This window comes from Mus pahari, chromosome 10, assembly GCF_900095145.1.
Source record: "Mus pahari chromosome 10, PAHARI_EIJ_v1.1, whole genome shotgun sequence".
NCBI classification, from domain to species: Eukaryota; Metazoa; Chordata; class Mammalia; order Rodentia; family Muridae; genus Mus; species Mus pahari.
This window is the reverse complement of record NC_034599.1, coordinates 58065313-58080030: the sequence shown is the minus strand read 5'-3', so window position 1 is coordinate 58080030 and position 14718 is coordinate 58065313. Positions and strand designations below refer to the sequence as shown.

Here is a 14718-nt window from a genome sequence, read left to right as displayed (position 1 = left end):
ATTTTAACACTGACCTCTGCTAACCTGCCTTTGCAATTGCAGGGACTGTGTTTGACTTCTCTAAAAGTAACCTTAAATTGTAGTCTTGTAAGAATTCCAAAGCTGTACCCTTCACTCCCTCATCTAATGAGGTTATGACCAAATGCTCATTATAATTGCTTTAGACTCCTTTTAATTTTCAAGCTTATTAATCATAAGAAGAGTTATTTAAAATTGCATAAATTAATCTTAGATTAAAAGCCCATCAAAGCCTGGAAACAATTAAGAATAAGTAGGATTTCCCTGGGGCAGCAAGTTTTATTTTAATATTGTAGTCAGGTGGATATCAGAACCTTGAAGTATGGTAGTGATTAATGTATGCAAAATTTAAATGAGATTTTTTTAAATGGCAAGTCTAAATCACTTATTGACCTAACTGTAGGCTTTAGCCTCACTGTCTGTCATATGTTGCAACTGTTTACTAATCAACATTTTAATTACCGCGTGTGCTGGCAGACCCTAGGACAAACAAAACCCAGCATATCAGATTGTTGCCGCCAAGACTCTTGCCCAAAGATATCAGGAAGATGAGAAGATGGAGGGATGAGGAGACCACTTAAGTCCGCAGCATAGCAGGGGCTCCAGCAACACTGTCCCACCTAACGTTGCACTGAGCACCCTAAACACTCTACATGATGGGTGTGTAGTCCTGGGTTCCTAGGTCTTCTCCTTGTTTATGTTAAGGAGGTAGGTGTTTCCAGAAAGAAATCTGACTGCACTTCATTCAAAGTCAGAGAGCCGACCTTGCCCAGTTTCCATGTTCTCCGTCCTCTGTCACTTGCCCCGTGATCCAGGAAGTGCTGAGGAAGCTTCATGAGTCGGGAAGAATTCCTCTATGCTATAAATGTTGGGGCTTTGTGGAAGGACGGTCAATAGGAGGGTCACCCAGAACGAGCTGTGTAAAGAATCCTGGTGACAGTGGTTGATGTCTTATGAAAGCTCTGTCACGGTCAGGCAGAAAGAGAAAGCTCTAGGTTCCCAGGTGCGATTTCCAAAGCTGTCTGGTAAGTTGTGGCTAACCACTCACCTAGTACACCGAGAAGCCAGTCTCCTCCTCCTCGGGCTTCATGGACATTCACCATTCCATAAGGGTGGATATGCTGTGTTCATTTAACCAGAGCTCTGTCTCAGAACATGTTAGCGATTTCTGTATTGTTTGCCATTAAGACCATGACTCTCAGACTGGCAGGGTGACTCAGTGGATACAAGTGACTGTTGTCAGGCCAGACAACCTGAGTTCAGTTCCTGGAACCCACATGGTATAAGAAGAGAACCAGCTCCAGCAGGTTGTCCTCTGAGCTCAACACCCATGCCATGGCACATACACATATTCATACGTACATGCTTGCATAGTACATACATTTAATTTTTTTAAGACAATGACTTTATGTACATTTTTAAGCCTGGATGCGTGAAGGCAGTTTTCCTATCTCATTTGATATAAATTATCAGCCTTTACTCTTTGCCATCTGATCAGTGGTAAATATGTCTGTTGTTTGATTGGCATTTCTTTTATTAAGTATGAGCATAAATGAGTTAGTTTTTGTTTTTTTTTTTTTTTTTTTTGAGCATTTGTTGGCCAGATTTTTGTTGTTCTTTGTTTGTTTGTTTTTTACATCATTTGCCATTTCTTTGCTTGGCTCTGTTACTTTCTTTCATACTTACTGAATTCCTTGGCATCCCAGACTGAGAAATGAGAAACGGATACACAGCCACTAAGGCACCTTCCCACCCCTGTAAGACTGTGTCCCTTTTAGGCAGTTTTCACACTACCAGAGGGGTCCTCTGCCATACACCTTGCTGAGCAGCACTGAGGCTGCATAGCCACTAACTGGGGTACACAGTGACACAGTCCTCTGCCTTTTTGTTCAGTGTCTAACTTCCTTTTGTCAAAAAGCAGCCTTTGAAATTGCAAGGCAGAGAGCGGGGGCTGAACTTGCTTTAAAGCTGCCTGTAGACATCAGGAATATTTATTTTCTCTATTTGTTTTAAGCCTGGGAAGACTGTATGGTTTTCTCAACACTGTCCTGATGGGGCCCTGACCAGCAAGCGTGCAATGCCCCTAGCCCTAATGTGCCATTAATGATAGGTTAATGTACAGTATAATGTTTTTGGGACTATGGGTTCATTACACTTCTGAGTGTGAGGTCTTTCCACAGAGCGCCCAAGGTCCCATTGCATTATATCATGCAATAAAAATACCCTTTTCATATCACACACTAATAAACTGTATTTGAAATGCTGTCTGAGGGCACTGCCGTCTTGTCTGTACACTGTCGGTGAGTGCAACAGTTGGATTCCTTGTTTCCATTTTGCACTTTTCTTACATGGGCCACCGAGCCCAGGAGAAGTCAGCTGGCCTTGTTTTACATGGTGAACAAGTTAGTTCTCCGGGGTTGTGGCTCTAGGCAGGGCTGCAGTCCAAGTGGAGATGGGCCTTCATATGTGGAGAGCAGAGTCAGGTCAGCAAGTAAGGCAAAAACTGGATCATGTGACTGCCATCAGAAATTATTACCAAGCTTGTACTTTTAAGAGATTTACCTCCAGTGAACAAAATGGCCTCAAAATTAAGGACGAGGCAAAATCGGTGTGTGTGTGTGCATGTGCATGTGTGTGAGACAGCCTTACTGTCCCTTGTCTATAAGGGTATGTAAGGGTCTGTAAGGGTCTCCAGGTATAAAGGCCCATCTCCACTTGGACTGCAGCCCTGCCCTGGAGCCTCAACCCCGGAGAACTAACTTGTTCTCCATGTAAAACAAGGCCAACTGACTTCTCCTGGGCTCAGTTGCCCATGTAAGAAAAGTGCAAGGTGGAAACAAGGAATCCAACTGTTGCACTCACCGACAGCGTACAGACAAGTAAGTTAACACATTAACACAGTCTCTAGGGCACTTCTTTCTGCAGGCTGTGGGATGTGGTGAGATTTGATCCTGGAGCGCCGCCACCACTACATCACAGTGTAGGAGCTCTGCCTGTAAAAGAAGTTGGCTTTGATTTATTCTGTTTATTTGTTTGTCTGTCTGTCTTTGTTTTAGCTATGTGACTCAGGAGCTCCTTATGCATCCCAGGCTGGCCTCAGACTCAGTCTTCCCTACCTCTAAGTGCTGAAGTCACAGGCATGCGCTGTCATTACTTTCTGGTGGGGACTTGGGAGATCACATGGGCCCTTGACCTGCTTTAAGTCACACTGCTTTTGCTGTGTTAGAACAAAAGGCCCAGGTCTGGAACCCTCCACTGCAAATCCCACTCCCACCTTGGCCAAATCACTTAACACGCCTGAGTCTAGGTTTCTCACAAATGGAACAGCTTGCTCTCAGCGACTTCCTGAGTAGCTGTGAGAATGAGCACCTGTCCAGATGCCACTGCCTGCAAACAGGCTCTACAGAGCATGTGCAAGCCATGTCATCACTGAATAGCTACCTCGAGAACAAAGGTGATGGAGGCAGAGAGGGCTGCTCATCTGGGACCCCAGGATGACCCAGCATTTTACTCGGAGCCTGATGACCTGAGTTCAGTCTCTGGGACACACATGGGAGACAGAGAAAGCTGACTCTTGCAAGTTGACCTCTGATGTTCACATACATGATGTAGCATGGGTAGAATACTCACACTCACAAGAATGAATGAATGAATGAATGAATGAATGAATGAATGAATGACTAATAAAAATAGCTGTGACAAGGCCTTTCATCTTGCCTCTGGCCACAGGGAGCATGCTATGGCTGCAGTGTAGACAGCAATGTGGAGTGCCCACCTCTTCTAGACAGCAGGACAGCAAGCAGAGGGGCTGCGAGGCAGGGTAATGCTCGCCTGTTTGGGCAGAGGAGGTGGGGACCTGTGGTACGTCTGTGTAAAGGACTAAGATAGGGAAAGTAGGTTAAGAACAGAGGAACGCTGAAGGGCTGACAGTTTGGGGAGCAAGATGATGACGTAATGCAGAGGGGACGGAGACTCCCCACCCCTCCCACAAAGCCTCCTACACCTGTTGGGGAAGAGACTATCTAGATTTCAAAGATAATTTGGCTTTCTCTTACGGGGTACAAACCTTTTGTTTTTAGATGCAGGGTCTTTCAAACCTTTACTTAGGTAAACCTCTTAGGGGTTAAATCTGTCTTTGGGGCTACCAGGACTTGAAAAATGTTACCCTGTATCAAGAAAACCAGAAGTGACAAGTTCATTTAAAAAGCCTGGTTTGTCATTGTTTATCTAATTTTCAGAGTTGACACAGAAAATTAAACCAGCTGACACTCACTCTCCGGAGCCGCACTGGCTCATTTCCCCGGCCCTCTCCACCTGACCTTGCTACCACAAAACGCTCTGAAGCCAAAATATAAAACTTCCCGCTGCGTTTTCTGAGCTCTGCTGCAGTTGTTCCAAGATTATGTCATTGGGCGTCATCTCTAATGTTATTAAAAGGCAAGATGAGGTTATAAATCTACTCTGAGAGATGTTTCTTTCTTTTTCCCTCCACCTTGAGCATAAATCTTAGAAGTGACCAAACTTGTCCGAGGAAGGAAGCCGAGAGCAACTTGGGCCCGAAGTGCCCACGGGCCTTTACTGAAGTTATAGGGTGGGTGGCAGGTCTCTGCCCCTGTGACATCTCACATTTCTTTCTAGTGAATGTTCCAGAGAGGCCATGGAGGAAGTGATGTCTTTTGCAGTGCTTAAGACTGGTGTTCTCACGCTCAGGTGCAGGGGTTTGTACACTCAGGTGGCAGTTGTTCTCACGCTCAGGTGACAGGTGTTCTCACGCTCAGGTGGCAGGTGTTCTCACGCTCAGGTGGCAGGTGTTCTCACACTCAGGTGACGGCTGTTCTCACACTCAGGTGGCAGGTGTTCTCACGCTCAGGTGACAGGGTGTTCTCACACTCAGGTGCAGGTGTTCTCACACTCAGGTGACAGGGTGTTCTCACACTCAGGTGACAGGGTGTTCTCACACTCAGGTGCAGGTGTTCTCACGCTCAGGTGACAGGGTGTTCTCACACTCAGGTGCAGGTGTTCTCACACTCAGGTGGCAGGTGTTCTCACACTCAGGTGGCAGGTGTTCTCACGCTCAGGGGTTAAATCTGTCTCACGCTCAGGTGGGGAGTGTTCTCACACTCAGGTGACAGGGTGTTCTCATGCTCAGGTGACAGGGTGTCTTTACTTCAGTGTCACTGGTGACTGAGGTGTTCTTGCCCCAGGAAGGCACGCAGCTAAGCAAAGTACATCCTGTATAAACTCAAGGCTGGAAAAAAAGGAGAGAAATGGAATCAAGAAGGAGGGAGGGAGGGAAGAAAAGAAAGAAAAGAAGGAAGAAAAACAGAAAAGAATGAAAAAACTTCATGTCAGATTTTAAACATATCATACACTCCTTTCCTTTTAAATAGCATCTAAAAGCTGGACTTCCAGACTCGTCTATTTTTTATTCCTTAACCCCTTGGCTAGATGCTTGTCAGTCAGCCTTGTTGACTTCTCCTCTGTTACCCTGTGGAGGGCCATGCCGCCATGCGTGGTTGACCCCAACCAGTGTTTCAGCTTCATTCTCATGATGGAGTTTTGCCAGTGGGTGCTGCTTCTTAGTGCTGGTCCCAGTCTTCCCTCTGAACTGCTTTTCCTTCATCCTCTTGTATTTGACCGTGTGTGTGTGTGTGTGTGTGTGTGTGTGTGTGTGTGTAAGAGAGTGAGACAGACAGACAGACAGACAGACAGGGAGGGAGAGAGAGAGAGAGACTTGAGATTGAAGACAGAGAGGCTGCACTTATTAAAATTAAGCCTTCAGGGTCTACAGATGAGGCACAGTAGAGAAAGTTCTGTGATGGGAGCTTGAAGACCTGAGTTCAGATTCCAGAGCCCACATAGAAGGTGGGAATCACGGCCTGTGCATCAGTAACCCCAGCACTGGGGAAACAGAGGCAACGGGTCCTTGGGCTCACTGGCAGCCTTCCAGCCTTGCTCGCTGCAGTCAGAGACCCTGGCCTAAAAATAAGAGGAAAAGCAATAGACGGCAACTTGTGGCCTCTGCACATGTGCGCTCTCTCTCTCTCTCTCTCTCTCTCTCTCTCTCTCTCTCTCTCTCTCACACACACACACACACACACACTCCAAAAATAAAAGTAAGTTTTCAAGCCACGACCATTGGGCTGAGTAAAGCCTTGAGGGACAGGCCAGAGTCGCATGTTCACATTTTAGTTTAACTTTCAGACCCATAGTCTAAGATAGGAGTGTGACACGATAGTGCTCATAGACTGCAAAGCACCTACAGATCTAGAAGCAAGCAGTAGTCCCACTACGTAGAAAATAAACAATAAATAATATTTTATATACATTTTGAAAAACAATATGATCCTTTGCTCTTAAGTTATAAATGAGGGTGGATGGCAAATTGTTGTCAAAATGTCATTTTCTGAGAGCACCAAATAATGACATGCTAAGAGGGTTAGGGGTGTAGCTCAGTGGGCAGAAGGCCTGGCCGCACACGTGAGCCCTAAGGTTCTGTCCCCAGCACCATAAAGCTCCCCGAGCACAGGGGAACGAGAGACAGGAGGAGCACAAGGTCGGGGTTATCTTTGGCTATGTAGTAAGTACAGACAAGCTGGGCTAAATGAGAGGGAGAATGAGGGCGCCACAGAGAAAAGTCCAGCCAGTGCACCCTCCCCCACCCCAGCACCTTCACAGGGACCTTGGCCGAATCCAAGTCACCTGGAAAAGCAAAACAGGACGCTTATAACCAAGTCACCCATCTGCCTTCCTCAACCGGGAGGCAGGCACATGGAAGCAGGGTGGCCCCTCCTTCCTTCATCCTGAACATGACCAGCCACACCACCTCAGAACACATAGGTCACCCACTCACAGCCACACGAAGTCCATTCCAGGCTTCTGTCTATTTAATTTCCTTCAGTGTTACCTTGCAGAGCACAGCAAATCAATAACAGAATAGCTAAGGATTACAAATTCCTGCATTGTGGTTTAGAAAGTACTGCTCAGGGCTAACAGTGAGTTCTGTTGATGGGTTTTACTTGCTGCTGAGCCATAAAATGATCGTAACTTGCTACCAGTTGGCTGCTGCTACCGCCGCTGCTGCTGCTGCTGCTGCCGCTGCCACTGCCACTGTCGCTGCTGCTGCTGCTGCTCTTCCTCCTCTTCCTTCTTCCTCCTCTTCCTCCTATCCCTCCTCCTCTTCCTCCTCTCCCTCCTTCTCTTCCTCTTCTCCCTCCTCCTCTTTTGTGGACAGACTTTTTGTGGGAAAGAGAGTACAAGTATACAGTTTTGAATGGAAAATATAACTGATCATTTTCTCTTTCTTTCTTTATGACAGGATATTATTATGTAACCCTAGATAGCCTGAAACTTACCATGTAGACCGTTGGCCTCAAACTCATAGAGATCCAACCGTCTCTGCCTCCCCAGTACTGAGATTAAAGGCATGCACCACCATACCCAGAAACTGATTGTATTTAATCCCTTGTATTACATACAAGGTCTGATGACTTAGGCCTTTCTTGCTCTCTTTTAAAGGTTTAGCTTTGTTATTGTTAGTTATGTTTGTTGGGGGTATGGTGGCATGTACACCTGAGTGCAGGGTCCACAAGAGCCAGAGGAATTAGCTGTTCCTGGAGCTGGAGGTATGTGAGCCGCCTGGGAAACCCATGGCATGCTCTAACCACTGAGCTGGTTAGAGCACTCAGCCTCTGGTGCTCCCGTTGTAATAGTCTGAAGGAGACACACACACACACACAGCCCAGTGTGAGGCCCCAAAAGCCCTGTGGGACCATAGTGACAGACAGTAAAAGGACAACCAAATGTTGTCTGCTTTCGTTTCAGTCTCTGTGACCTGTTTACAGTTTGCTGCTTCTGCTAAACTAGAAAGGCTGTTAGCAAAGTGGGATCTAAGCAGACAGCAGCCCTGCTTAGTGGGACACTTCTAGAAATAAGACAAGACCGTGGCTTTGGAAAGTTCAGAGTGTGGTTGCAGTGCTGGGAACCCATGTGTGACCAGCACTGGGAAATGTATTCATCAGTATTACATCCCAGAATGGGTGTAAGTAAGGCATGTGGGGATCTTGTCCACCACCTCCACCCTCGGCTCACAGCCCATCCTTGCCTCTTGGTCATATGCATGGAATGGCTCTCTCCCTGTGTCTGTCCCTCTCCCTCCCTCCCTCCCCTTTCATCTTCGCTTTCTCCCACTTTCATGCATGACAGTAGACAAAGGGGTACTGAAACAGGGATCTGCTGTGTAGCCCAGGCGGCTCTCACCTTCCCACCCCTGCCTCTCCTGTGCAGAGGTCAGCACCATCCTTCGCCCCCACACGCCGCACCCCTGCTCATAGGTCTTTTGTACATGGTGTGATGGCTCTGTGTCTGCTTCCTCGTTCAGCCTTGATATTTGTGTGCCCACCCTTGCTGGTGTGGAAGGCCGGTGTTTCTCACGGTGCCCATCTTTCTGTCTTCTCTCATTCCTTCAGTCTTGCTGCCATCACTGTCCAGTCTCCCACCATTTCCTGTTTAATCTTTCATGACTTGTTAGGCGCTTCAGTATTGTTTTAGTTGTATCACACAAACATGTATGAAGTACTTTCGCTGTCAGTCAGCTGTTGGAGATGTCATAGCAATGGGATTGTAACTCTGAACCTCAAACATGCTGGGAGATGCCAGACCACTGAGCTCTGCCTCCAGCTGTTCGTCGTTACCTGTGTGGAGTGCATGCTGAACATCTTGCAGTTGGTGTAGGCCTTCCTTGGCTCAGTTTGGTTTGGTTTGGTTTGGTTTGGTTTGGTTTGGTTTGGTTTGGTTTGGTTTGGTGGTGCTGTAGGACCTTGCACATTCTAGGCAAATGCTCTCCTACTGATCCAGCTTACATGATTCAACTTTAAGTACATGTTCTGAAAATCAAAAATACCCCGAAGTTCAGACGTTTTTCAGCCCAGGGTGTAATGCCAGGTGGGAAATTCTGCCTGAACTCGTGTCAGGTCACATTTACATAGCATAAACATGACTGCCATGCCTGCCTAGTGAATGATCTGCCCATTGGTTTAGAAATTACATTCTAGCCAGGCAGTGGTGGCGCACGCCTTTAATCCCAGCACTTGGGAGGCAGAGGCAGGCAGATTTCTGAGTTCAAGGCCAGCCTGGTCTACAAAGTGGAACTGGATAGCCAGGGCTACACAGAGAAACCCTGTCTCAAGAAAAAGAAAGAAAGAAAGAAAGAAAGAAAGAAAGAAAGAAAGAAAGAAAGAAAGAAAGAAAGAAAGAAAAGAGAGAGAGAGAGAGAGAGAGAGAGAGAGAGAAGAAAAAAGAAATGACATTCTAGGGGGCTGGAGAGATGACTCAGTGGTTAAGAGCACCAACTACTCTTCCGAAGGTCCTGAGTTCAAATCCCAGCAACCACATAGTGGCTCACAACCATCCATAATGAGATCTGACTCCCTCTTCTGGAATGTCTGAAGACAGCTATGATGTGCTTACATATAATAAATAAATCTTAGAAAGAAAGAAAGAAAGAAAGAAAGAAAGAAAGAAAGAAAGAAAGAAAGAAAGAAAGAAAGAATTACATTCTAGCCAGGTGGTAGTGACGCACACAGAGGCAGGTGGAGCTGAGTTCCTGGTCTACAGAGTGAGCTCCAGGACAGACAGGGCTACTCAGAGAAACCCTGTCAAGAAAGAAAGAAAAGAAAAGAAGTTACAGTCTAATTCTAATATCTTAAGTGTAAGTGTGCAGCGCAGTACTCTGTGTTTGTCTCTTCCTTGAATTGTATACATTTGTGGGTGTGGGTGAAGGTGTGTGTCCATGTTCCAGTGTGTGGAGGCCAGAGAACAACCACAGGTGTCACCTCAGCAGAGAGGCTCACACTGGCCTACCTGCTTGTCTCTGCCCTCACATAATGCCAGCCACGTTTATATTGTTTATGGGGTCACACTTCATCCCTACGATTTGTGAGGCAAGAGATGTTACTGATGAGATATCTTTGGCCTTCTCGACCTGAATTTTAGGTAGGTAACATCAGTTTTATTTCAAAAAGAAGTGGAGTGGTGGATGGAGGGAGGGAGGGAGAGAGGAGAGAGAGAGGGGTGGGCAGAAAAACATTTCTCATATAAAAGAAGGCAGAGGTAGGTGTCAGTGTGTGGGTGGGGGTAGGAAGTAGGTGGTTATGGGTAGGTGCATATATGACTCTGCTTCTTTATTAAGACCTGTATTTTTTTAATTATTATTAAGACCTGTATTTTTCAGGCAAACACTCTACCAATGAGCTATACCTCCAGCCCTTTTTTTTTTTTTTTTTTTTTCCATTTTGAGGCAGAACCTCACTAAGTTAACCAGGCTGGCCGTATACTCACTCTGTAACCTAGACATGCTTTGAACTTGTAATCTCCCTGCCTCAATCTCCCAAAAAGCCAGTGCCTGTACACAGAGGGCTTGGTGGGTAGGGATGAACATGCAGATTGCACACACACACGTACATCTCTTTCCCATACCACAAGCACTGTGTGGAGTCCTATTGTGAATCACACATCGTGCCAGGCCCTGCAGCCCAGGTACAAGTTCAGTTCAAATGTGTGGTATTCCTTAGCAACTTTACACAGGAAAAAGGTGGGCATCCCAAAGGGCAAATTCTTAAATAACATGAAACTCAGAGCCCAACTAATGGCAGACAGGGAGGCTATCACTGAGCCCTGGACTGGGAGAGCAGCTGCTGGGTCTCAGGAAGCACCATCATGGTAGGAAAGCTTGGAGCCCCAGTCTTGCCACACAACAGCCACACCTGTGCCTTTTAAAGAAGGCATACCAGGACCTGCTGTCTCCTACAGGAAAGTGTCTCACTGCAGTAGATATGAGAGCAGGAAACAGAGCCATCACATAAATACTGGGACATCAGAGACCATGAGTAGGCTGGTGAAGGGAGGGGAGGGGAGGGGAGAGGAAGAGAAGGGAAGGGATGCAGGGGATGACATGGCTCTTCCTCCTGACAGAGCATTTGACAGAGCAGTTATCGCCAATGCCTTCCTCCTCCTCCTCCTCCTCCTCCTCCTCCTCCTCTTCCTCTTCTTCTTCTTCCTCCTCTTCCTCCTCCCTCTCTTCATCTTCCTCTTTGGAGGGTGTCTATGGCAGATAATGCTAGCTCTCTGGTTGTTGGCTTATCTTGCTCACTCCACTGACCCACTTTTGGACACAGCCCTGATCTTTTGCCTTCATTACACCTTTATCCTCTGTGCCGAGTATGTGTTGTGGAAGACTGAAGCCCCTGCCAGTTCAGTTGTTGCATTTGGCCCTGTGAGAGAACAGGAAATGAGAGTTCCCACTGCCTGGTCAGGAAGCCGGCAAGAAGCTGCCCCGCTTCTGCCAAGCTCAGCAGACAGGGCTGCTGGCACGCTTTGTGCGTGTCTCCTGCAGTTCACCCCCTTATCTGCCTCTCAGATACCTGCCTGAAAGCAGGCAGCGGAGACTGGGGACAAAACCTCTCTTTCTAGTGTGGTGATCTAAGTTACCTCATCAGGGGTACACAAGAGATGGAGCCAGCCCCCAGGTACAGGTCAGGAAGGGCAGGTGCCCCCATAGAACCCGGAGGTCAACTATCCCAGGGCACCAGGCAATGCTGCCCACTGTGCAGCCGTCAGCCCTTCCTGGGCTGAGGAGGGATGCCTCCACTCCCCTGCTCAGTTCCACTCTGCCTGTTCTCAGACAGATGACAACCGTGATGGAGCATATGGCCCCAAAGTCACCCAGCATTCTGTGAAAGTGACACTGTGTTACTCTGGGCTTGGGGGGAGGGGCCTATCCTCCTGAGCACAGCTTATGTCTTTGTTCTTCAGAAGGCCACAGGGTCACCTCTCCCAAGTCTGGAAAAGACATGCACAGGAATTCAAGAAGAGGACTTTCTGTCTAGGCAGCCGTGTGAACGCAGGCAGAGGCTGGGCAAGTACAAGCGGGAGAGCATATGGAAGCCAAAATGGAGTGCCTCTTGTTCAACTCCCACGCAGACCTGTGCCACACAGAGCCCCCCAGCAGCCTGGCTTCCATAGCCCTTTGTTGGGGTCCTGCACTCATGTCTGGAACCCCCACAGATTGCAGTGAGGAACAATAGTTACCCAGCTGGCTTTAGGTGTAGCCCTGGGGCCCCAGGCTGGAGAGCAGGATAGTGTTCCTCCCTTCCCACCCCCAAGCTCCACCTGGTCCTCACAGAGCCTGATAAGTGCTGGGGTCAGGACACAGTAGATCCATGCCCCTCCTAGCCATGGGCATGTGGTGAGGCTATTGCTGGCCACTGGGATGTCTAGAACACATTCTCAGGGCCTGACTATTTGCCAGAGCCACAGATCACAGCCAGGTATACCGTACCGGTAAAGAAGCTCAAAGCCCTGTGAGCCAGCAGAGACAGAGAGTCTGAAAAAGGCTCAGAAAAACAGGAGTGGGGAACAGGAAGAAGGCAGATGGAGAGGAAAAGAAGCAGGAGCTGGAGTGGACATCAGGAATCGTTCATCTCCCTGCCCGACATCAGGGATAGTCCATCTCCCTGCCCCCTTGCTCAGTTTCTGGGACTCCCCAAAGCCTGATTTTCATGGAGGCTACGAAGTTTCTGAAAGTCTTGGTGAATGGAACAATGTTTTCTAGTCCCCTTCCCTGCTGATGCCCTGACAGCTCTGTGGCTTGTCCTTGATTGCTTCTGGCCTTCCCTGGAAGCCCCCAGACACCCTGAGATCGGGAATGGTGATCTTAGTGCTTCGGAACAGAGGGGAGGCTGCTGGATAAATATAACCTGGCCTGGCTGTGGGCTTAAGTAGGTTAGAACTGGAGATGGATCACGTGGAAACAACTGGCCCCTCTGAAGTCCAGCCTTCTGCCCTGAACTGACTCAGCCCTCAGCCCTCCTCTGGACAGCTGCCTCCTCCTGGAGCCCAGTGTCTGTCCTTCGTTTGCAGACTGTGACTCACTTACAGGGGAGCAGAAGACAAAGGAGGAAACTAACAGGGATTGACAAGGCCTCTGACAAGACGATCCTTTGCTCTCTGGGCAGCAACTGAGCCGGAAACCGGCCACCCAGGGGCCAGGCCTTAGTGCAGTAGCTATGGCTTGAAACTGAGCAGAGAACCTCCGTTCCCTAGGCTGGGGAATGGGACTGAGCCTGCCTTTCTTTTAGCACAAGTTTGTCTGTGTGTGGTGATGGTGATGGTGTGGGTGTGAGTGTGTGGGGAGGTGTGTGATATGTGTGGTATGTTATATGTAGTATGGTATATGTGTGTGCACCAGTGTGTGTGTTTTGTGTGTGTGTGTGTGTGTGTGTGTGTGTGTGTGTGTGTGTGTGTAGATCAGAGGACAACTTTCCAGAGTCAGTTCTCTACTAATACCACATGTGTCCCAGAGATCAATCTCAGGTCCCCGAGCCTGTCTTCAAGCACTGTTACCTGCTGAAACATCACAAAGACCTTAGGCTGCCTTCTTACTATGTAGAGTTACTGAAAAAAGGAAATCAGGTCCAAGCTAAAACACATCTTGGAATACAAACTGAGCTGCCTGGCTGTTGTTTTGTCTGTCTGTTGTTTGTTTGTTTGTTTTTGTTTTATTTTACTGGGTTGGGTTTTGTTTGTTGGTTTGGTTTTGGGTTTTGTTTTGCTTTTTGATACAATGTATCCCTGGCTGCCCTTGAACTCACAAATATCTGCCTTCCTCTGCCTGTCAGATTAAAGGCATTTTCTACCACTGCATGGTGTCTGTCTGCGTATGTCTGTCTGTCTTTTCATAACAGGATCTTAAGTAGCTTGGGTTAGCTATGTATGATCTTGAACTTCTGATCCTTGAACCCCTTAAGTTCTGGGATCACAGCCATACACACCCCAGTACACCTGGCTTATATGGTGCTGAGGATCAAACCCAGGGCTTTGCATAAGCTAGGCGAGTGTCTGCTGACTGAGGTCCAACCTCAGCTCCAGGCCCCTGGCCTGAGGACCACTGTCACACCGACTGCTTTTCTCCACAGGGTCACCCATTCATCGTGCAGTTCAATGATGGAAACTCCACTGTGGTGTCCATGTGGGTGTGCCGAGCTCTAGAGGAGAGGCGGAGTCAGCAGGGGCCCCCATGAGACCTCAGCAGGACACTGACCACTGAGGACCAGTCATCATGACACAGCAAGCCACGACCCCTCTGTCTTCTGTACTGGCCCAGCATCCTGCTAGCACCTCCTGCCCTACCTAGGGAGCCCTCAAGAGGGCCAGCCTCTGCTGAGCGTGGGACGGGGCACTGACTAAGGCAGGTGGAGATGGTGCAGGGCGGGATGATGAGGTTATAAAACTATGAAACCTCCTCTAGCCCCACCCCCTTATCTTTCCCTACTTTTCATTGTAAAGGGTCAGGCCCTATCAGCAGCACTGATGGGAATAAAAGTATTATTGCTTTGGATGGTGTTTGTCTCAACAAGTCTGTTGTGCATATCCCCACTAAGCAGGGACACTGGCAAGATGCTCTCATTTCCTGTAGCTCAGTACTAAGACCCACGCCACAGCTCAGGTGTCCTGAGAAACCAGGGCTCAGAGGTGCCCACACCAAACTCCATGGCAAGGTCTGGACCCCAAACCTTAGACCGACCATGGTCCAGTCCTCTCCTGGACTGGAGCCGGTTGCCAACCCAGCATCAAAACAGCACTCGCCATGGCTGTGGCTGCCGGTGGCTGAGGAGGAAGCTAACCACGGAGAGTAACACAGTA

General features: G+C 48.2%; 1 protein-coding gene across 2 annotated transcripts in view; it reads left to right on the top strand.

Moving 5' to 3' along the window:
• The window catches only part of Map2k5 (mitogen-activated protein kinase kinase 5), a 217329-nt gene extending 202916 nt beyond the window's left edge, over positions 1-14413 (top strand). For both annotated transcript variants that reach the window (XM_029542971.1, XM_021206485.2), the window contains one exon: positions 13992-14413. In XM_029542971.1, coding sequence (XP_029398831.1) covers positions 13992-14096 — 105 coding nt within the window. In that variant the 3' untranslated portion in view covers positions 14097-14413. The remainder of the gene's footprint in view (positions 1-13991) is intronic.
• Positions 14414-14718: the final 305 nt, after the last annotated feature.